The sequence below is a fragment of the Mus pahari genome, chromosome 15, assembly GCF_900095145.1.
Source record: "Mus pahari chromosome 15, PAHARI_EIJ_v1.1, whole genome shotgun sequence".
Lineage (NCBI taxonomy): Eukaryota > Metazoa > Chordata > Mammalia > Rodentia > Muridae > Mus > Mus pahari.
Genome location: NC_034604.1, coordinates 47,897,998 through 47,921,049, shown reverse-complemented (window position 1 = coordinate 47,921,049; position 23,052 = coordinate 47,897,998). Strand labels below are relative to the sequence as shown.

Here is a 23,052-nt window from a genome sequence, read left to right as displayed (position 1 = left end):
AGATTTTAATTATGCCTGGGCCCCTCCCAGAAAGGATGCTGTTAAATCCTCATAAAAATCGTGTGTGTGTGCGCGCGCGCGCGCGGGGGGGGGGGCATGGCAGCTGTCGTTGTGAATAAAGTACTTGCTGTGAAAGTAAGAGGACTGATGTTTAGAGTTTCAGAACACACATAAAAGCCAGGCAGGTTAGACTAGCCGGAACTGGTCAGTTAGAGACCCTGGCTCAATAGATAAAGTGGCCAGCAATTTAGCAAGCTGCCTGTTGAAGGAGCCAATTCACAGACACGAGTCCATTTGCACTTGTATACATGTGCCCCAACACATGTTGATTTGCATACACTGATACATACCACACACTCATACATAGGCAAGAAAAAAAAAAAAAAAAAGAAAAGAAAAAAGACGTAAGTACAATTAACCTAAGCTAGGTAGGGGTGGCCCATGTCTTTGACCTCAATGCTCTGTAGGCAGAGGCAGTTGGGTTTCTGTGAGTTGGAGTCCATCCTAGACCACAAATCAAGTTCAAGGACAGACAGGGCTACACAGAGATACAGTATCCTAAAAAAACAAAACAAAACAAGTTTAACCTTATATTGCTGATGGAAGAACTGAGGCTCCGACCAGAATTACTTGGGAGAGTCAGGAAGCTAGAAAGTCTTGTGACTTGGAGCACAGGTGTTCCTGATACCGACTTCCTTAATTAGGTGTGTTTTTCTCCCCCCTCCCCTCCCCCACCTACTCCCCCTCTCCTCTCCTTTCTCCCTCTTTTTCTTGAACATTGTTATTTTTTTTTGACAATTTTATACATGTAATCAATGTATTTGATCGCACTTTGAACTCTCCCTTTCAGTGCCCCCAAACACCCTCCAACACATCTACCTCCCTACCTTCATGTTCCCTACTTTTTTTGTCTGTCTATCTTTCTCCTGTGACCAGAGTCCAGTTAGTGTTGCCTGCTGGAATGCTGGCTGGTCATGTCCTGACCAGGTGGAAGTCTAGTGCATGTGACTATAACTGCAGTAAGTCCAATGGCATGTCCTACCAGCTGTCATATCATGTCACAACACTTTATTCTTCAGCTCTCACTCATCTGTCCTTTCTGAGCCTTGGAGCAGTCGTCTTTCTGATTTAGAGTCAGGGTCTCACTGTACAGCCCAGGGTAGCCTAGAATTTACAGGAATCCTCCTGCCTCGGCCCCTTGAGCACTGGTATGTTATGCCTCCACACCCAGCCCATTCCTTCTTCCAAATGGAGGCTGGTTTTCTAAGCAGTTCTCAAAGGTCAGGTATTGGTATCACATTTTTACAAACAGCAGGTATTCAATAAGGGTATTAATTTTATTAGTCCTGGGATTTCATTTTAGTTTTATTAAATATATATCTCTGGGCCTGTTTATATGCATGGAGATGGGCTGAAGAAAGGAAATATTAATATAATTTATAATTTCTTCTGTAGTATGCCATAGAAGTTGTTGAAAATAAAACATGAAAATACTACAAAGTAGGGTTTATCCAAAATGTGAAATAGATACAGAAAAAAAAGGGGGGGCTTGCTATGAACCAAGATGCCCTTTTGTTTGCAAAAATTTATAGAAATAGAAAGTTACCTAATACGATTAGCTAGCAGATTGACAAACTGTCGGTTTGAATTTGCATACTTTGTATGCTGGTACTGTGATGAATCTTCCATTGTTTAATAGATACAATTTACACATGCTATAAACATTTTCTTATGTATTTGGCTACAGTAATTGGTACTTCATAAGCCTGTAATAAAATTTCCTCTGAGGAATTTAAACTAATATGTGATGCTTTATGCTAGAATCAAAGCCTCTTGCTGTTTAGACAACAAGAGGGGAATTAGATTATGGAACCATGGACTTAGATGATGACGGAATTACAGCCCATTTGTAGACGGCAACTTCCATATCATTAGTTTTGTACACTTTGTGAAAATAAAGGCACCACGCAAATGATGCTGGTCAGTTTTCAGCAACTTCAGTGAGGTAAACTCACAAATGATGTTTAGGGAGGAAATCCTGATGCAGAGAGCTGAACCGCTATTGCAATGGATCAGCAAGTAAAGACACCTGCTGCCATGCCTGACCTGACGCCCTGAGTCTGATCCCTAGGTTCACACATAGTAGGACAGAACTGACTTCCAGAAGTTGTTTTCTGACCTCTACAACACACACGCACACACGCACACACAGAGACACATGCACAAGTAATATGTTTTGAAAAGAGAGCTAGATCAAAAATTTTACTACAAGAAAAACATCTTTGTGTGTATGTGAGTGCGACCGCCCGCAGCCACACTGGAACCGGGTACTCCTGAAAGGCAGGCTGGGGCTGAAAGAGAGTAGACATCGAACAAGGAGGAAGGCTAAGACAACATAGCTGATCAAAGCCCCCAAGTTTACTAAGATTCTGAGCTTATATAGAGGGAGGAGGCCCATCCCCCACCACTCCGGTCTTGATGCCCTTCGACCACTGAAGATGATCTGCAGGATGCTGTCTCCAGAAGGTCTCAAGGGTCTCAGCAGGTAGCGATAATGTTTTGGAGGAAAGCAGTGGCAGGTGTAGACAATAGAACCTGCTTTGTAAGTCGGAAGGTTCCACCCCAGGTGGTCCTGTGCTTAGTGGCAACAAGGTCTGAATCAGCCTGCTTCAAGGCTGGGGGAGGCAACATGTATGTGTGTGTGTGTATTTCACACGTGTTCATGTGCCCTTGGAAGCCAGAGAGATTGTTGGAACTCCATGGCAGCGCTAGAATTACAGATCATTGTGAGTTGCCTGCCTGGGTGCCAGGAACTGAACTCAAGTCCTGGGGAAGCACATCAAGGACTATTAACTTCAAAGCCATCTCTTTCTCTCTCTCTCTCTCCACACACACACACACACACACACACACACACACACACACACACACACACTCACCCTCCTTCATTTGATTAATTTTACAGATTTTTTAAAATGATGTGACTATTTTTTAAAATGTAGTGATAATCTAGTCTGTGTTTGCAGCTTTGGTAGATTTCCGAAAGGAAAATAAGTGTATGTTTTAAATAAAAAAAAATATGAATTATAAAAAAGCCAGTTTTTGTAGCGATTAAGTCATATGATTATTCATGTAAAAAGATAAATATGTAGCATTTAACATAACACCTCTTAGATAGAAAAAAACCCTACTTCTCACATAAGCCAGCTGTGATTCTTTTTACTTTTAGGTACCCTCCACAAAGAAGTACAGTATTCAACAACGCACACAAAATTGAACGTCACTTTAGTTTTCTATGAATACCACATTACAGAAAAACCTCTCAGGAGCCCCGAAGGGCTTTACAGGTAATCTAGCTCAGTCTTAATATCCTTTTCTTTTGTAGACAAAGAAGAGAAAGACAGCAGTGCAGAAGAGAGTAGCCTGGCTCAGAGATAGAATTATAATTGTTCTTAAAACGTCTAGGTTTACAGAGCAAGAAAGTAGCGGGTGTCAGCACACTTAGTCCTCTGCTTCACTTCAGCTATTTTATTGTTTCGCCCTATTACCTGTTATGGGGTTTTACTTTTGACTTTCCGGGGCGGAATTCTTGCAAATTTTCACGCTAACAGAGTCCACGGTGGCTCCAACCGGTTCACTTTTTAAGTTTTAAGTTAGATAAGCTTCAAACTACACCTAATCTTCCCCCTCCCGCTCCACCCCGCCCACCCCAAAATAAATTGAAATCGGAAGGGGAAATGTGGGTTCACGGCACTTGTACGCCTTAACTTTTGGCCCTGATTCTGCAAATTTACTATGTCTGCGTAGAACCTACTTCTTTAAATATTCTCGCCCACGTGACAATGTTTTGGGTTTTTTTTTTTTTCCCTCTCGCTCTCTTTTTGGAAGTGTTTCTAAAGTACTGCTTAAACTGGGAGAGATTACGTCAGCGCCAACAGTTACAGTAACTACCGTATTGACGCTACTTGTTTTCATAGGACAAATAGTGGACGTGCTGAGCACGAACAGTTCACACTCAGGCCATTCTTCTTCTTATTTTTGGTGACAATGCATTCAGTTCTGTTGACGTCAGGTGCCTGAGAACTAGCATAAAAAAAAAAAAAACAACCCGCTATTGTTTCATTTCTCAGATTAAAGTGGAGCAGAAAGCTCAAAACACACTGCCCTCCTACTCCTTAAAGATCCAAACGACGCAGGACTGGGAAGCGTTTAGAGCAATGGTGCGCCTGCGCGGCCTGTGACCGGGGACCGGGTGGTGGTTCCAGTCTCCTGCCTTCCCGCCTGCGACCAGCAGGCGGCGCTGTGGGCTAATGCAGCCGCGCCTCCCCGGGGCTCTGGGAAAGCGCGTCAAAGGGCGGGAGGTGAAGGCGGCTGATGGCCGTTCTAGCCTCGGCCGCCCCGGTCTCTATCACCCTTTGTCCTCCAGCCTCCCCCGGGCTCTCGGCCTGCCGGCCTGGTTGCTAGGCGGAAGCGGGGCGCGGCGGCGTCCGCTGCGGCTGCCTGGGCGTTTGAATAGCGGCTCGGCAGGCGGCAAAAAGGTGCCGGGGCGGCGGGCTTGTGGGGCGGTAGGGCCGGCCGGGCAGCGGAGCGGCGTTCGGCGAGCCGGGGTTGGGTTAGGAGGAGCTGGGCGGCGGGCCGGGGAGCGGGGCCGGCCTGCGCACCTCACTCGGCTTCTTTCCTGCAGACCCCGCCGCCGCGACCATGGTCCCCAAGTCCGACCAACTGCTCATCGTCGTCTCCATCCTCGAAGGTGAGCGGCCTCGGGTTCTTTTTTTTTTTTTTTTTTTTTTTTTTTCCCTTACTGCTTTTAACATTCTTTCTTTGTTTAGTGTGTGAGCGGGGCTTTGTTAACCCTACGAACCCTGTCATCTCTGCTTTTGTGCTCCCCGAAGACTTTTCAGTTGCACGGAGCGAGGTCTGTTAGGCAATTGATTTAAACATCCCTCCGGGGAACGTGAGTGCTATTAGGGATAAGTGATATTTAGCGTGACTTAGCCGTAGCCCCAGAGAATGTAGGAAAAAAAAAAAAAACCCGATTTCCATCACAAGCAGCCTGTCTGTCGATGGCTTTTATATCTGAGCTAAAAGTGCCTGCGAAGCAAGTTCTGTTCCGCAGTCCCCGCTAATGCCATTTGTAAGAACTTTGCCATCGACTTTAATACAAGCTTTGTACCATTCCAGATCTGTTGCCGAGAATGTCCCCTTTACATACTAAATGATCCTTGCATGTTTGGTGAGCGAGTGGCATTTGTTTATCGGGGACTTACTGAATGTCAGGTGCCATCCTGGCAAGGCAGGTGGCTCTGGGTCTAGAAGCTTAGGAAAGTTAAATGGGCAGTGCGTCAAGCTGGGATGAACACCTCTTTTGGGGAACGTTTTCCTGAGGAGATGGCGGCTATGTGGTTCTTAGAGCTAATTGGGAATGGGTCAGATGACATTGGCTGGACGGATGGATGGTCTAGCTGCAAAAAGCACTTAAGGTGTGGAAAAAGAAGCCCTGCTTTGCTCTCGGGCTCATTCAACAAATGTTGCCTCGATTCATCGTAGGTAGCTGATGGCAGCCAAGTGAGGTTGTTTCATAAACTGGAACAGGTTATCAGTGTGAGGACTCTCCGAGTGTTTAGCCACAGGTATTGCTGCAACCCTTCTCCCTTCCCGAGAAGTCTGATAGTGTTTGAGGAGAGGGAAGAAAGAAAAAAAAAAAACAGTGTAAAAATAGTTTCTGAGTTTGGAATAAGAAATTGACCAGAAGCTATTAAACTGTATCGACAATAATAATTGTTTCTTTACTGCTTAAAAATACAAGGTTGAACAGGGAGTGGTGGCTCCGGGCCTTTAATCCCAGCACTCAGGTGGCTCAGAGCAGGCTAATAATCTCTGAGAAGCCAAGGGCAACCTGGTCTGCGGGTGATTTCCTTCCTGCACCCCTCACCCCAACAAACAAATAACAACAACAAAACAACTCCCAAATAAACAAAACCCCCCGCAAGACTGAAACAGTTCCTTGACTTCTAATTGGTCGATAGAGGCTGTTAAATTTAGAACTGGGCCCTTCTCTATTAAAAAAAAAAATTGTAGTGATTTCCTACCTTCCGTGATATAGGGGTCTATTGGGATGAACAAATTAGTGTGCAAGACACCATATGTTGGGCGACACTATAATAATAACGTGATGCAGACCATAAACGTGGGTTTGGCAGGAGGAGCAGTGATTGACGTAGCTTCTATTTCCTAAGCCCTAGACAGACAGGGGTAGAAGAAAGTCATTTCTGGTGACTAGGTCAGTCAGGATAATGAGAGTGAACACGGAGGCGGGGATGTCGGTTAGGTTGTCACCACAGTCACACCTAAAACTGGCGTACAGTCCCCTCCACAGCCCTGCTAGTGTTTACATTCAACCTGGGTACCCAGGACTCCTCCCTGTCTTCCAAATGATCGCCGAGGGTTGATTTTACTTTAGGTGTCACACACACAGTCTCCACTGCATGCCTGCCTGGGTTCTTTACTCTCTATCCCCTAACCCTCAGAAGTGGTCTCAGTCTGTTCTCCTAACATTTCCTTCCTCTCCAGAAATAGCTGCTCCCCACAACTACCTGGCAATCGTCTTTCTCATCCATAGATACTGTCCTAATTTTTCCAGAGTTCTAAGGGGTTACTATACTCTTAGAGTAGTAAACATGGCCCGTCCTCTTAAGAACGTCTGCCTACCCTTTAGGTTTTTTATATCCCCAGGACTCTGGCTACACCGAGCTGCTTATCATTTCTTAGCTACATTCCTAGAAATGTCTCTTATTAAAAGGACCTGAATTTCTTCTACATGGGGCAGAACCATTGTGTGCTGGGCTCCAGGATAGACACAAAAGGCTTTGGTTGTCTGCCTTCTCGCTGTGATAAAGGCAAGGCAGCCTGGGGAGGAAAGGATTAGCTCATCCTGCATCCCAATCCCAGGTCATCGTTGAGGGAAGTCAGAGCAGGAACTGCAGCAGTCCATGGAGGACGGATGATGCTTACTGGTGTGCTTCCCATGGCTTCCCCAGCCTGCCCACATCACAACTGTCATTAATCAAGTAAATGACCTACAGACTTACTTACCTACCAGCCAATCAGATGGAGGCATTTTCTCCATTGAGGGTCCGTCTTCCTGAATGACTCCAGCTTATGCCAAGTTGGCAAAAAAAGAAACAAAAAACCTTAACCAGGGCAGAGTTTAAAACAAGAGCCTCAGGCTGCCATTGTTAAAGGGCATTTTCAGATTTATTTATTTACTTTTGTATCTTTGTGAGTGTGTGCATACCTGTTCATGCCTTTAGAGGCCAGAAGCCAGCTTTGGTCACCTCCTCAACCACTCTACCTGTTTCCCCTGATGCTGGGAGCCAGCCTCCCTCAGTGATCCAGGTGTCTCCCAGCTGATGTTCTAGGAGCTGGGTTACGTCACAGGCTGCCTGGCTTGTTACTCCCAACCCCAGTCCTCAAGCTTGAGCAGCAAACCTGCTCTCGCTGCCTCTCTAGTCCCTCACCTGGCACTCCTAAGGTTGCCGTTGGGGTCCTTTTCTTTCTTCCTTAAAACCAGAGCAGTGCTTTTGTGACGATTGTTGAAGTTCTCACGATGAACTGGGTGCTGTGACGGTTGCCTCTCTTGGTTTGGGTGGTGTGGATTCCTCCCTGGGCCATCTTTTAGGTGCCACGTTGGCACAGTCTTGCTAATGTGTTGCCCCTTACCTTGGCACTCCAGTTTTACTTTCTCTTTGATGGGAAGCCTGTGTTTGTCACAGGGTGACTTGTGGGTGGTAGGTGTCTGAGTGACAGCAGCAGCACATGTGTGTCTGGTGCAGCGTTTCCCACACAGAGCAGGCCCTTTTCGGCTTCTGCTGCTGACAGACCCTGCTTAGGGTTTGTTCTGGGGTCTTGTCATCCAGGCTCTTGGCTTCCACTGGCAAGCCTTGGGATTGGCTGTGTGCGCCACCAACTCGACAATTTGGTCTTTTCTACCCATTTAATTCCTAACCAAGAACTCGTGTGTGTGTGTGTGTGGGGGGGTGGTGGTGGTGGTGGTGGTTGTTATTTAATAGTGGTTATAATTCCCTTCTCTCAGCATTGACTCTGTGCAGGAGGGTTAGCGAGTCACTTGCTATTTACCTTCTTCCAGTTTTGAAATGTTCTCCCTTGTAGGCCCGTGTTTTTTTTTTAGGACAAGTACCTGTTTTATCCTTTTTGAAGCCATTTATTTTACCATTTGTTTATCTCCTTTTTAATGTACTGATCTGTGAGCAAGTGAGTGGGTGCATTCATGCCGTAGGGCCTGATAACCTGATAGAAACGCAGGCTGCCAGGCCAGGCCTACCTAGACCCCTGAGCCTGAACCTTCGTCTGAACAGAATCCACAGTGATTCATAGTCACATAGTGCTGGAGAAGCAATAATTGCTAAATTACAGCTTCCAGTTTATGAAAGTAAGTGCAGATGCATTTGAGAGATAGTTTATGCAACATGCCGGCCGGTCAGCTCCCTGCCCCAGACCTCAGTATTTAAAACATGCGCCAAGTGATCCTCTTTGGGTTCTGTATTTGTATTCTTTCACCAGGTCGCCATTTCCCCAAACGTCCGAAGCATCTGCTCGTGGTGGAAGCAAAGTTTGATGGAGAGCAGCTGGCTACCGACCCTGTAGACCACACTGACCAGCCAGAGTTTGCTACTGAGCTAGCCTGGGAGATTGACAGGAAAGTCCTCCATCAGCACAGGTGAGGCTGCTCTCACTGTGTCAGCGCCTTTGTCCTTCCTTATAGCTTTTTATGTTTTATAACCTCCTGGTTATAGTGATAATCACATTTGTTGATTGTTATGTTTTGTGTGTGTTTTTGCATTTTTGCTATTGAGACAGGGTCATTCTTAGTTTGATTTTGTGTTGTGGTGATAAAGCACCCTCACGAAGCAACTTAAGGGAGAAAGGGTAATTTAGCCCCCAGTCCAGGCTACTGACATCGTTGTAGGAAGTCAGGGTTGCAGGAGCTTGTGGCGGTCAGTCACACTCCGTCTGCAGTGCGGCACACAGTGGTGCACACAGCGGCACGCATGCTCGTGCTCAGCTTGCCCTCCCAGCTCTTACACGTTCAGGACACCCTGCCTGGGCATGGAGCCACCCACATGGGTGAGGCTTCCCACCTCAATTGCACTTAGATCGTACGTTTTTAAATGAACATGACTAGAAACAGTCAAGAGCAACAGTACTTTTATTTATGAAATGATTAAAAATACATTTCTAAAAGCTGGGCGTAATATAATATGGTTTGCCTCTAATCCCAGTACTTCGGAGGTGGAGGCGTTCAAGGCTACCTTGGGCTACATAGAACCCTGTCTCAGAAAAAAGAAAAAAAGAACCTGCCACCATCAAAACTCCCACATCACTTTGGTACTAAATCAAATCAGAACAGGAAATAAGCAAAATTCAAGAATTCTTATTGCAGTTATTGGTGGATTAGAACATAAATTTATTTGAAGGTCTATCCTTAAAGAATGTTAAGGTTTTGTCTTTTTACTGGCATTCAGAATATTTGCTTAGGCTGAGTTCTATTATGAGATGAAATTGTCTAAGCACCATGTGATACAGTTCTTTGGTTATTTAGGCTAAGAATTCCTAAGTGAATTTTGTGCTTAGTGGAGTTAAATAGTGATTCCATGAGATCAGTGATACCAGCATCTATTCAGCTCCATGCATGAGCTGGAATAGGGTTTCCCAGATTCACAAAAAAAGACCACACTATACCAGTCACTGTCATCTTACAGATCATTGCCAAGTGTTGTATTACTAAATTTTAGTAGTTAGATTTTGTGACATTTAATTATTAAGTTTACTTTTTTTTTTTTAGCTACAAGTAAAGCTAGAAGCAAATATGTATCTTTTATATGAGATAGTACTATATAAAAATAATTTTTTGTCATTTTTAAACATAATTTCTGATTTGCAGAGAACTGGATATATCACAGTTGTGTAGGAAGAACCTAGTTGACTTAGTAGGTATATAGATAAATAGATAAAAATAATAGTTCTTTCCAGGTAAGGAATCATTTAGAAAATACAGACTAGATATAGTTGGCCCAACAAATGTGTAATCTGGAAGATACAGTTATCTTAAGGCTTGGAGAAAGCTGGCTTAAAATAGGAAAACCTCACTGTTTCCCACGGACATCATTGCAGGTTACAGCGCACTCCTATCAAACTTCAGTGCTTTGCCTTGGACCCTCAGACTTCTGCCAAGGAGACCGTAGGCTACATTGTTTTGGACTTACGAACAGCTCAAGAAACAAAGCAGGTATGATCCTTTTGGCTTTGTTTATTATGATGATAAATAGTTGATTAAATAAATACCATATGAAGGAACAGAATTCTAAATCACAGCCTCAGGATGACGTATAGACTCATGCTTCAGTTTTTGAGTTGGGTTTGAAAATTCCAACCTTTCACTTGTTCCTGTGAGCCATCTTTCTCCAGGAAACTTGTTCTGGAGCTCAAACCTGTGTAAAAGGAACTGCCCCTGCCACGGCCCCCCATGGCAGAGGCTGGGCCCTTCTCTGAGAGGCTGTCCTCCTCCGGTGGGGGCCCCTGGTTCAGTGACCTTTCCTCACCCCTCTCCGTTTTCCCAAGTCCTAAATCCAGAAGTCTCTGGACACTCTTCTGCTCCCTCCTTCTTAGCCATCCGGTGCAGGTGATTTTGTCCACTTGTGATCTTTTCTGTGCTTCCCCGGCTGCTCTCCTTTCTATGCCGCCGTAGTTTCTTACCGTGGCTATCACAACATCCTGGTTGGTCCCCTTGCTTTCTAGCTCTGTATCCTTGGAGCTGTGTTACTTAGATGTGTCTATTAAACCCCAACTCAGGATGCTGTTTTCCCTAACCTTCCTCATGAAGCTTGATACTCTTCAGCACTTTTGAGCCTGAGGCAGGAGGATTACAAGTTTGAGGTCAGCCTGGACTGCATACATACTAAGACCTCGCTTTCTACAAAGTAGTCCCTAAAATCTGATGTTTAAAAGTTTGTGTCAAGTCAAAATAAATGTTTTTAGAGACAGTTTGAAGGAGCAGCAGCCTGGCCCTGGTGCTCTGGCTTGTGCCTGTGACTCCTGAGAAGCCTCGGGTTGCCTTGTCACACTCCCCAGACCAGACACCAGAGCCTGGCTGTGGTGGTGCACCCTTAATCCCAGCCCGGGGCATCAAAGGCAAGTGGATCTCTGTGAGTCTGAGGCCAGCCTGATCTTCAGAGTGAGTTCTAGGACAAGCGAAGCTACACAGAGAGACCCTGTCTTGAACTCCTCCTCACCCACTCCCAACCCTCCCACAAAAGGGCGCAAACAGAATTGTACCAAACTAGACGATGTGTTTTGTTCTGATAAAAACATTGAGTAGGTTTCAATGATGTTGCCTCTGGCTCTGCCCTGGGTCTCAGGGTTGAAGCTTGGGTCTCTTGTGCTAGACATGTGTCCTGTGCCGAGCTCTATCTGTAGTTCTCACTTTTTCTTACTCTGAGTTACCCCGTAGGCCCTGCCTCCTAAGTAGCTGAGATTACAGGTTTGCCCTGTGTTTTCCTTTTTATTGATATGCCTTTTTCAAGCTCTTATAAATCTTATACTTCTTATACTATCATAATAATACGATTAGGATAAGGTTTTTATAGTACTTGGCCACAGTAACTCATTTAAGGACAAGCACGTGGACCAAGGTTAACCTTGAACCACTAGCACTCCTGCCTCAGCAACTTAAAGTGCTACATATAGATAGCCATGTGCCAGCTACATTAAAAAATGTTTTTAAACTTTAAAATTAATGACTTCTTAATCTCCTTCCTTGTTTTTTGTTTTTTTTTTCCTTTCCATCCTTTATTTATTTTTAAATTATTTGTGTCTGAGTAAGTGTTCTTAAATGTATGTATAGGTGTGAAGTGGCCCCCCTGCTGACTGGTTCCTGCGCCTGTGGTACACGTTGTCCAGGCTTGAGCCATGTGTTCTGGCTGGCCTGGGCACTGGAAATGCTGAGGGTGCCGTCTTGGGGGTAGTCAGGTAGTATAGGCTACCACACCCTAGGAGAAGGAAGGCCTTGGTTGTGAGTATCTGCCCAGTAAATGGGTCGTGATGCAGAACAGGGCCTTTTCCTTAACATTTTATGCTATTTATTAGTAGTGTCTGAGTCACAGTTCTAATGCTGTGAAGAGACTGTGACAACTCTTGTAAAGGGAAGATGTTTAACTGGGGCTTGTTTACAGTTTTAGAGGCTTCCTTCATGATTGCTGTGTGTGGGAACACGGTCACAGGCATGACAGCACGGCAGGCACCGTGTTGGGGAAGCTGCTGCCTGTTTCACGGGTTGAGAGACTGAGATAGGCTTTGGTATGGGTTTGTGAAACCTCAGAGCCCATCCCGGTGATGTGCTTCCTCTAACAAGGTCATGCCTGTTCCCAACAAGGCCACACATACGCCAATAAGATCACACTCCAGTCCTTCTAATCCTTTCAAACAGTTGTACTCCTAACAATTCAAATGTATCAGCCTGTGGGGACCATTTCTACTCAGAGCACCACAAGTCATAATATTTTCATTTTTCTAGTTGTTATAAACAAGGCAGAGTACAAAGAGGAGGTCTGATGGCAGCACTGAGAAAGGAGTTGAGGGAACAGATGATAGCAGGCTTTGGCCGTTGAATGGCATGATATTGGAGACAAAAGACTGAAGATAGATGTGTATTGTTTTCTCTCCTGTGATATTTACTTGACTAAGTGTCAGAATGGGAACAGAGAACACTGTCTAAACACTTCAGTATGCTTCTTGAAGGGAAATGTGGTTGATGGCTTCCTAATCAATATTCTTTCGAAGAAAATGTGAAAAGAAAATTTGTTGTACTCTGAGACAGGGTGTCACTGGGCAGCCTTGGGCAGCCTGGAGCTCACTGTGTAGACAGGTTGACTCGGAACTCGGAGCTTTGCTTGCCTCTGCCTCCTCAGTGCTGGGATTAGAGGCTCTGCCACTATATGCTGGGTTTATATTTCCTTAAGAGGGGAAAAGTACAGAGTAGGCTACAGGGGAAAAGTGAAAACCTCAAAGAACATTCTCAGTGCTTACCCTGTAAACATCATGTGCTTTCCACTTTGTCATGTAGGCTCCCAAATGGTACCCACTGCTGAGTAACAGATACACCAAGTTCAAGTCCGAGGTACAGATAAGCATCACTCTGGAAACAGATACAAAGGCACAGGTGGATGGTTTTAAAGCAAAAGGAGCCCCGCCGCGGGATGGAAAAGGTCTGTACACCCCTGCCTCTGGTGGGTTCTGTTGCTTTGTTTGTTTGTTTTGAGATAGGGTCTCAGGCAGCCCAGCTGGTCTGGCCCTCACTGTAGCTGAGGCTGGCCTTGTACTCCTTATCCTCTTGCCGCATCTTCTTGGTTGTCTGGGTTAGGGGTGTGCACGGCCATATGTAGTTTTGTGCCTCTTCTCATAAAGACTTTCTTGCACAAGTTCCTCTGTGCACTTACTTTAGGAAGGGTGATGTCCTGGGAGCTGTGTGCAGAAATATAAGCTGCTGAGTCAGCCCATGTGTCAGGCAGACACGGTATGGTGGGCACATGTAATATGTGCAGCACTTGATGACAGAGGTTAGCTCTTACTTACAAACTTGGGAAAGCGTGTTTTCTTAACTTTATAGGTATTAGAACAGAGAATTTTGTATTTTAAAAATTGTTACTTAGAAAAAGTTTCTGTCCAGAATTAGTTTAGAAAAGCCCCTAAATGTAATGTTTATTATTTGACTGTAGTTTAACAAAACTACATGTATGTATGTATGTATGTATGTATGTATGTATGTATAAACTCATTGAGATTTGCCTGTCTCTGCATGTCAAGGGCTGCTCACTCACCAATATCCCTGGTAAACTTTGGCATCCTAGTAAAATTGGAGAGTACAGAATGTCCCCCATACCTTCAGTATGTATTCACAGAGCAACTTGTCCACTATAACTCAGCACTCCAATGTTGGTGCAATCGATGAAACGTCATTGGTGCATTCTCACCAGAAGCCCAGTTTGCCCTGGATGTCAGTATACATAGCGCACACATACACACGCAAATGTGTGTCTGCATGTATGTCTGTATATTCATGTGTGCCTGGTGCTGGTAGAGATTAGACAGTATTAGACCCCTGGAACTGGAATTATAGTCATGAGCTACCATGTGGTGCTGGGAACTGAACCCTGCTCTTCTGCAGGAAGAGCCAATGCTGTTTACTGCTGAGCCATTTCTCTGGTCCAGATTTCACTTTTGGTGTTGTTCATTGTTTGGGATTTTTGGGGTGATACCATGTACCCCATGTAGTTGAATTTAGAAGAGGTTCACTGTTGGGTGTCCTTTGTGCCCTGCCTGTTCAGCCTCCCCTTTCCACAGGTCCTAGTTTTGGTTTAGGTACACCTAGAGAATAGTTCAGGTGACAGGGACTTAATTTCTAAGATCCTGATAGAATTTGGAGTTGAGACCTTTGAGAACTACCTGGACTGCAGGGCTCTGGCTTTATGAGTGAACTAATTCTGTTCATGGGCTAATGGGTTCTTAAGTTACTGGGAGAGTGAGTTAGCGACCATTAGAGTGGGGCCATCTTTGAAGTCATACGCCCTCTACTACCTCAGGGCCTGAAGAATCCCCATTACTAACAAGGCTGTTCATTATTTCCCTGCTATGAGAACTGTAAGATTTTTTTTTTTTAATGTATAACTTATAGTCTCAAGTATCGTGATGCAGTAACAGAAGATGTACTAAGACAGCAACTAATCTTTCTTGCTATCTGTATGGCTTTGCCGCTCAGGTGTCATACCACTGGAATCACAGTTTCTGCACAGGAAGGTGTCCTGGTTTTATTTTGTATTATCTGTCTTTCGTCTCCTGTTCAGCCATTCCTCTAAGGACCTCCACCTCCTTTTACTAAAAATGTTTAGGAGTAAAAGCTCAGGTATTAAGTATGCCAATTGCTACTTCATTATTGCTCTCAGGTCCATTTTGTAGACAAAGTTATTTAATGTGTGCACTGCACATGCGTAACTATATGTGTTTAAGTGCACAAATAGTCTTAGCGTGTGCTAATGGGTAATGTGTAAAGAACAGAAGTGTCTCACAGTTCTGGAGGCTTGGAGTCTGAGAAGACACCAGTATCTGATGCTGGTCTTGTTGATGTTCTTCATATGATAGAAGGCCACAAGCAAGAAGTGCACACCCTCTGTCAAGTCCCTTAATGAACACAGCGAGTCCCATTCTAAAGGAGCTGTCTTGACTTCACTCCCTCGTAAAGACGCTGCTACTTTTTAAAAATTTTATTTTTCCGTGTATTAGTGTTTGCCTGCATGTAGGCCTGCTCAGCTTTCAGAAGGGGTCACGGGATCCCCTGGAGGTGGAGTTCCAGACAGTTGTGATGTGGGTGCTGGAAACTGAACCCAGGTCTTCTGCCAAGCCCGCCAACGCTCTTAAGTACCTGCCTAGCCTGAGACTCCGATCTTAAGGCTGTTATCACAGTTGCCATTAAGTTTCAGCACCTGAATTTTGGGAGAACATGAACTATAACATACATGTACCTATTTGTATACATGTCCATGTGTTTTTGATGTTGCATAGTATGTATTCAAATGACGCTGTTAATTCCTTTCTGTGTCCCAGATTTATCTTTAATTCCCTGCTGACAGCTGCTTTCTTGTCATAAGAAACCTCACTTTCTGTTTGCTTTTCTTTTTTTGTTTTGAGACAGTGTTTGAAATGCAGTACTCACTGTATAGCCCAGGCTGGCCACAGATTTTTAGCAGTTCTTCTGCCTCAGCATCCAAATGTCGCTCTACCATGAGCCAGCAGCTGGAGTGCCCAATATCATGCTGAGTGCTTTGCTTTCAGAATTTAATTTGATCTTCAACAACCACATAAAAGCTTTGTGGAAGGAAAAATGGAGACTGAACAATATTCAGTTTTCTGATACAAGTAGTAAATGATCCTGGGATTAGGGTTTCAACATCTGGCCTGTGTGTCTGCCCCTAACCATAGGCTGTTCTCAGCCAGGGCTACAGGAACACATTCCATTGTGAACCACTAAAGGAGAGGGGTTGCTTGCTGTGCATGACACAGTCCCACTGTCTGCCTGCAGTTCATGCCGTTGCAGCACCGAGCGTGCCGGCTCTTCTACAGCCCCCAGCACTCTTACCCAGTTCTAGTCTTTTGTATGTCCCTTTCTTTTTCCATCGTTAATCAGTTTGCAAACCTTTGAACCTATCTGGTCTTTTCACACTGACTACATTGGTCACCCCTCAATTCCTTTTCATGGTTTTCCCATATTGTTAAACTCAGTGGGCTGAGGTCTGTCTGGTCTCTCCAGCCACGGACAGCTCTTTCTGGTGGTCAGTCCTCACTCTGATCTGGCACTCTTGTCTCAGGTCTTTGCTTTTGTATTTAGTAATGGCAGTGAACACGAGCCTCAAACTGCTGGGTAGGCGTCCTGCTGAGGAGCTAGGCCCTCAGCATTTGTCACCAACGTTTTTGTTTGGAAATAGTACCCTAGTTGCCCAGGCTGGCTGGAAACTAGCCTTGTGCCAGGTGGCAGGCTTTGGCCAGGGAGTCCATTTGCCCCAGTATTTGGGATCGTAAGGCTACCCCATGAGGCCTCCTCAGCCCTGAGTCGTCTGGCTTTGTTAACTTGCGCTTGCTCTGGGGTCTCCTATGTACTGTGTCTGTATGGAACATGCCAGGTCTCTGTTCATTCACCCGCTCTCTCAGCCAAGTCTAGCATATTCTTCACTCCAGAGCTCATAAGTTCATAAAGAAACCTGCATCACATTCTTTTCCTATGTGGCCTGTTTAGTAATTATAAAAATATTTCACTTCAGAATTTGTTTTTATATATAGAAAAATAAAGTTAAAGCTTCCTAGAAAAAAATTAAAGGAAACCTTTTGCAATACTGTACGCATGGAAATGTCCAACTTCTTAATTAAATCCATATAGCAAGTTTTCAGATGTGAATAATGGGCCAGGCCTTGTGGCACAGGCCTGAATTCCAGCACATGAGAGGTTAAGATAAGACAATTATGAACTCAAGGCCAGCTTAAGTTACATAGTAAGTTCCAGGACAGACTGGGTAACATAGTAAATTCAGGACCAAGCTGGGCTATATAACAAGATCCTCTCCAGTATAATAAACTATGGGAAAGTGCAGTCTAACATAGCTATGTTTTTGTCTGTGTAGTTCTTGCTAGCCTGTCAGGAGTTGACCCAAAGGACATTGTTGCAGTGTTGAATGAGGAAGGAGGCTACCATCAGATTGGACCAGCGGAGCATTGTACTGACCCCTTTATTTTGTCAGTGACTATAGCATTTGCCACCCAGTTGGAACAGGTAAGACATTCCCTCGAACTAACGGCTTTTATCAAGTGTTTAAAGTCACATTTGTCTTCTGTGAGCCCTTGTACTCGCATGCACATTCCCACACGTGGACTCACACCCCTTATACACGTTGTTTAAAAAGTATAAAAATGTTTACAACGTTTTCACACCAGTAAGCATTTTTCTGCAGATTTCAACATCTTGACGACAAGAGAATAGAGCAATTTCAGGGTTAAGGGACAGTGTTTGTACTTGTGTATGTGGTGTTGTGAGGAGTGAGGAAGAGGGGAATTCTACAGTGGCTCTTTTAAATAATATACTGTTTGACGAAATTAGCAATGTCAGGAGCATTTGGGTTGGGGATTACATTTTATGTATACGTACAAACGTTAGCTTGTTGTCATGGGTGCTAGCAGAAGATAATACCTTCCTATGTCAGAATCAGAGGACTTTCTTACATAGTGAACAACATAAAAATGGGTGTGTTTTCTTGAGCCTCTCTCAGCCCTCCATTTGCTACTTTCCTGTAGCTGTAATAAAACTGTAAGCAAGGCAACTGTGGAAGAAGGCTTTCTTTGAGTGCAACAGGTCCAGAGGTATAGAGCCATCAGGACAGGGATAGAGCCATCATGACAGGGAACCGTGGCAGGAAGCAGATCTGTGATTTTCTGCATCTGGGAATGGGAAAAAGGTGGCTGTGATTGCTCACTGGTTACATTGTTTCTATTTGAGTGAAACCAAGACACTTAGTGTTTTCTTCTCAGCACTTAACTCAAAAGCAGGGAGAAAGCTTTTAGCACAAACTAAAGTCCCTTTGCAGAGGCCAGGCAGCTGCTGGGAGGGTTTCTACAGAGAGCACAGACAGAGGGGCAGCTTGGTCACTGCTGTAAGGTTAACCATGAAGCCTTGAGAGCTTTGAATGGGCATCCTGTGCCTGAATTCTAGGATGTTAAAGAATTCCTAAAACACCCTAGGCCTGTAGTAGGAATTACTTGGAAGTTAAACATACTATAAAATACATAAAAGTCACTTTTATACAACTATTTTTATATCAGTTTTTCATCATGAAATAAAAGAAATAGTTCCCTAACTAAACTTCCCTGAGGTAATCATTGTTAAGACCAGTGTGTGGTCCTCCAGATACGGTCCAGTTATTTCAGCCAGCGCTGTGATTAGCACTGTTGGGCTACAATATTCTTTCCTTTCAACTTCACTAAAACAAAAGGAGACATAAAACAATTATGTCATTTTCTGAAGGTTTCTCCAAAATTAGTGTTCTTTACAATTACGTATCTCAATCCATGTGACTAAAATCCTCACAAGTACATTAAAATGTAGGTTAAAACAACTAGTGCGTATTTAGTGAAGGTTAGATGTCCAGTGCTGTGGTGTGTTTTTCCTGTGTGCGTGCATGTCTGTGCACTATTTGTGTGCTTGCTACCCTCAAAGGCCAGAAGAGGGCATCAGATTCCTGGCAACTGGAGCTGTGGATACTAGCGAGCCATCATGTAGCTGCTCAAATTGAACCTGGTTCCTCTGAAAAGCAGTAAGTGCTTTAAGCACTGAGCCATCTCTCCAGCCACACTATAACTTGTTTTAGCCTAGCAATCCATTTTATTTAAGTGGCATTTTATGACAGTGTGTCATTGTCCACCAAGACCTATGATACCTGGCTGTATTTAAGCCATTTCCTATTGAGACATGAAATGTTCATAGTGCAGTGCTTGGCAGGGTTTTAGTAAACATTCATAGCCTGTTTTATATCTTGCCTGGTGTGCTGGTTCATGTTTGTACTCTGTCACTGGGAAGGCTGAGGTAGTGGGTTCTGTTTGAGGACAGCCTTGGCTATAGCAAAATTGAGATCAGCCTGGGCTACATGTCACCCTGACTCAGAAAACTAAAACAAACAAAAAGACAAAAAAGATTATGTTTCTATCTCATAAACACAAATATCATCTTTTAGTCATATATTGCCACAAGCTAGCAGCTGAGAAGTGACATTCCTAGAATAGTGTGTAGCCACTAATGCTTTGTCAAATGTCTTACAACTGAGCTACATCCCCAGGTTTTGGTGTTTATGAGGCATGGTCTTGTTATATAGTGCAAGTTAGTCTGAAACTCATCGTCCTCCTCCCTTAAAGTATTAAGGCTCCTGAGCAGTGGACTTTAGGAATGCACTGTACTATTTACTTCTAGAATTGTTCCCAAAGTACTTAATTTGACTGATTTTTGTGTGTTTTGTTATGTTTTAAAATCAAAAGCATAAACTAAGATTTAAATCTATGAAGTTGCTTTGATTACGACTTACCATTTTCTCATTTATAAAAGTAGAGCCTTTTTACTAGACTAAGCATCAGATAAAAGTGCATGATAATAAGAAAAGCTTAATTTAAAATACATGGTTCCTTCCAAGAAGAACATTCATCTATTCATGAAATGGAAGCTGGAAAACAATGAAGCCTTTGGTCTCTTTTGAACTTTTCAAATGTTAAATTAGTTAATTGATTATTTAGTGTCTCTTGTAGCCCAGGGTGGTCTCAAACTTAGTTGCAGTTGTGGATGTCCTTGAACTCTTTACTTCAGAAGCACTAGAATTACAGGCTTGCACCACAAGTTTGATGCACATTTTATCAAATTAGGTAGGTGGGTGTGTGGCATTTGTCTGTAATCCTAGTATTAGGGAGGCAGAGGGAGGCAGATCTGAGTTCAAGGCCAGCCTGATCTACATAGCAAGTTGCAGACCAGCCAGCTCTCCCCCCCCCCCCCCGGAAATATTAGGGGCTGGAAAAATGGGTTAGTGTCAACTGCATAGGCCCTGGGTTTGGATTCCAGTACCTAGATGGAGGCTCACAACTGCCTGTAATTCCAATCTGGGGAATCCGTTGCCCTCTTTTGGCCTCTATGGGCACTGACTACAAGTGGTGCATTTATCTACATGAGGGTAAAACTCACATAAAATGAAAATAAATAAATCATTTAAAAGTAATCAAATTAGTAATTTGGGAGCAATTCTAGAAGCAAGCAGTATGCTACATGCTTAGAACCCACCACTCAGGAGTCTAAGGCAGAAGACTGAGTTTCAGACCAACTTGTACTATATAACAAGACCATGTCTCACAAAACACCAAAACCTGGAGATGTAGCTTAATTGTAAAGCCCTTGCCTGGCACTTGTAAGAGGTTCAGTTTGGCTCCAAGCAGCACCACCAAAAGAAATCACTAACTAAGCAGAAAGAAGGAAAATTCTGTATGGTTAGTTTTAATACTTCAAATCAACGGACATTCTAGGAAGATTTTTTTTGGAGTGCCTTAGATTCTAATAACCTCTTTTCTTTCTATATTTAGTTAATTCCATGTACCATGAAGCTTCCAGAAAGGCAGCCTGAGTTTTTCTTTTACTATTCTTTATTGGGAAACGATGTTACAAACGAGCCTTTTAGTGATTTGATCAACCCAAACTTTGAGCCCGAGAGGGCATCTGTTCGTATTCGTAGCAGTGTGGAGATTCTTCGTGTGTACCTGGCTCTTCACTCTAAACTGCAGGTAAGTGACTCTGCAGATCATTTTCTACTGGAGATGTCTTTACAGCAGTGTGCATAAACCTGAGGCTACCCCCACCCTGGATTGTGTTTCCATAGTAGAGATGGTTATACCCTTTCAGTTTGGTAGGCATTAAAATCATGAAGTCATTAGAATTACAGTTGCTTCAGAATTTTTGGAGTTTACACATTACCTACCACACAGTTACTAAGAAGAGCTGTATCAGTTATCGGCTTATATATTACAAGGTAGTACTTCGAGCTGGATGAGGCTGACCCTGCAGGCAGGGGGGTTCTGTACTGTTAGGGAAGTGGTAACTGTGTAGTACACAGATCAAAAGCAGATGGCAGAATTTACAGATTTATAGAACCTGCCCACAGGGGTTTCTTGTAAATACGTTTTAGTTGGGTTCTGTTTAAATACAGATCTTGACACTAGTAGAAGTTAGTCTGCTATCTTCTCTGACAGTTGGCTTTGAGCAGCAGGACGGTAGGGTAATGAGACAAACATTCATAGTTATGCAGTCATTTACAAATCAAGCTCAGTCACTAGACTTTGCATTTTTGGCGGCTCATGGGGTATTAAATATTAGAGGTATTAAACCTTAAACATATTTAACCCAATATCTGCTAAACCCAAGATATTTAGAAAACTAGAGACTGTATAAAATATTAAAATTTGAGGAAAAGTACTTTCAGTTTTATTCTTTATAAATATCATTGGCTTATCTGTGTCTGATGCACATTAAAGTTATGAAGATACTTCGTTGGGGAGCTGGCAAGCTATCTCAGTAGTTAGAAGTGTTGGCTGCCCTTACAGAGGAGCAGAGTTCCTTTCTCAGCACTCTCAGGGGGCTCACAGCTGCCTGTAACTCCAGCTCCAGGAGATTCCCTGTCTTTCTGTAGACCCTGGGCACCTGCAGGGCTGTGGGTGTGGGGGAAAGAGGGGAGTGGGAGAGAACCCACATCCCACCAGAGTTCTGGTGCTCTCGGCGGGCGGATGCAGGACTGCTGCACACTTTCCACTTTGCCCTGGGGTGGGTGTCTGGCTCTGGGAAGCCATGGAATCCCAGCTCAGCGGGGGATGGACAAGGGGCAGCCCTAGGTACCAGGTTCCCAGCCTCCAGATATGGCAGAGGAGCTGAGAACAGAATGGGGGCAGCCCTGGGGCGGAAGGGAGGAGAGGGCAGGGGGATAGGGTGCTGGGTAGTTCCCAGGTGGGCGAGAGTCCCTGGTATGGTCCATGGGTGGGTCACCGGAGCAAGCCCCATTCAACCAAACTATGGGCAAACTATGATAGGCAGCCTATTTTGGTTGTATCTTTTGGGATGCAGGTAGAGCACTCATATATCTTAAATAAGCAAATAAACAAACAAATAAGTCTTTAAAAAAAAGAAAAGGAAATATAAAGCCATGTTTTGATTTTTCCTTCCTATTAGATCCATCTCTGCTGTGGAGACCAGTCACTCGGCAGTACAGAAATACCTTTGAATGGATTACTGAAGAAGGGCAGTACAGAGATTAACCAGCATCCGGTCACAGTCGAGGGTGCTTTTACCCTTGACCCCCCAAACCGAGCCAAACAGAAGCTAGCTCCGGTCCCTCTGGAGCTGGCCCCAACTGTGGGAGTGTCCGTGGCTCTGCAGAGAGAAGGCGTTGATTCCCAGGCAGGTGGTGACTCCATTTTCACTTGTCAGCTCTCCCAGGCTCCTGACAACAAACGTTGAATCTTTGTAGCATTCCTGGCATAAAGTATTTTATTCTTCTTTCTTAGTGCCATGCATTTTTACTGTATCTCCTTTCTGAATAAATTTTCAGAAAGCCCTCTGCTTTGCAGTCTGTGACTGCATGTTGGCCCTTGGCCTCTGGGGCAGCCTTCTGCAATGAAAACTGTTTCCTTGCGCCCAACTCATAGCTGTTTATAGTGCCAAAAGGTGCTGGTGAGAGGACGATGGTTTGGCGTCTGCAATAGCACTGTCTTTTTTCATAGATACAACCTCAGCTAAAGCATGATTCTTGGTACATTACTGCTTCCTTCTCTCCTTGCCCCTTTGTTGTTCTCTTCCTTCTTCCCCTTCTCCTCCTCCTCCTCCTCCTCCTGCTCCTGTTCCTCCTCCTCCTCCTCCTCCTCCTCCTC

General features: G+C 44.2%; 1 protein-coding gene across 2 annotated transcripts in view; it reads left to right on the top strand.

Annotated features, from left to right (window-relative positions):
- Window positions 1-4,428: 4,428 nt before the first annotated feature.
- Window positions 4,429-23,052, top strand: part of Cep120 (centrosomal protein 120) — a 63,071-nt gene continuing 44,447 nt past the window's right edge. The window contains exons 1-8 of one of the 2 annotated variants that reach the window (XM_029547038.1): window positions 4,429-4,538; window positions 4,685-4,750; window positions 8,581-8,737; window positions 10,192-10,306; window positions 13,139-13,280; window positions 17,241-17,389; window positions 20,722-20,919; window positions 22,355-22,582. In XM_029547038.1, the coding sequence (XP_029402898.1) occupies window positions 4,702-4,750; window positions 8,581-8,737; window positions 10,192-10,306; window positions 13,139-13,280; window positions 17,241-17,389; window positions 20,722-20,919; window positions 22,355-22,582 (1,038 nt within the window). In that variant the 5' untranslated portion in view covers window positions 4,429-4,538; window positions 4,685-4,701. Of the gene's footprint in view, window positions 4,539-4,632; window positions 4,751-8,580; window positions 8,738-10,191; window positions 10,307-13,138; window positions 13,281-17,240; window positions 17,390-20,721; window positions 20,920-22,354; window positions 22,583-23,052 lie in introns of those variants that run through there. The other variant, XM_029547039.1, reaches the window with a different exon arrangement.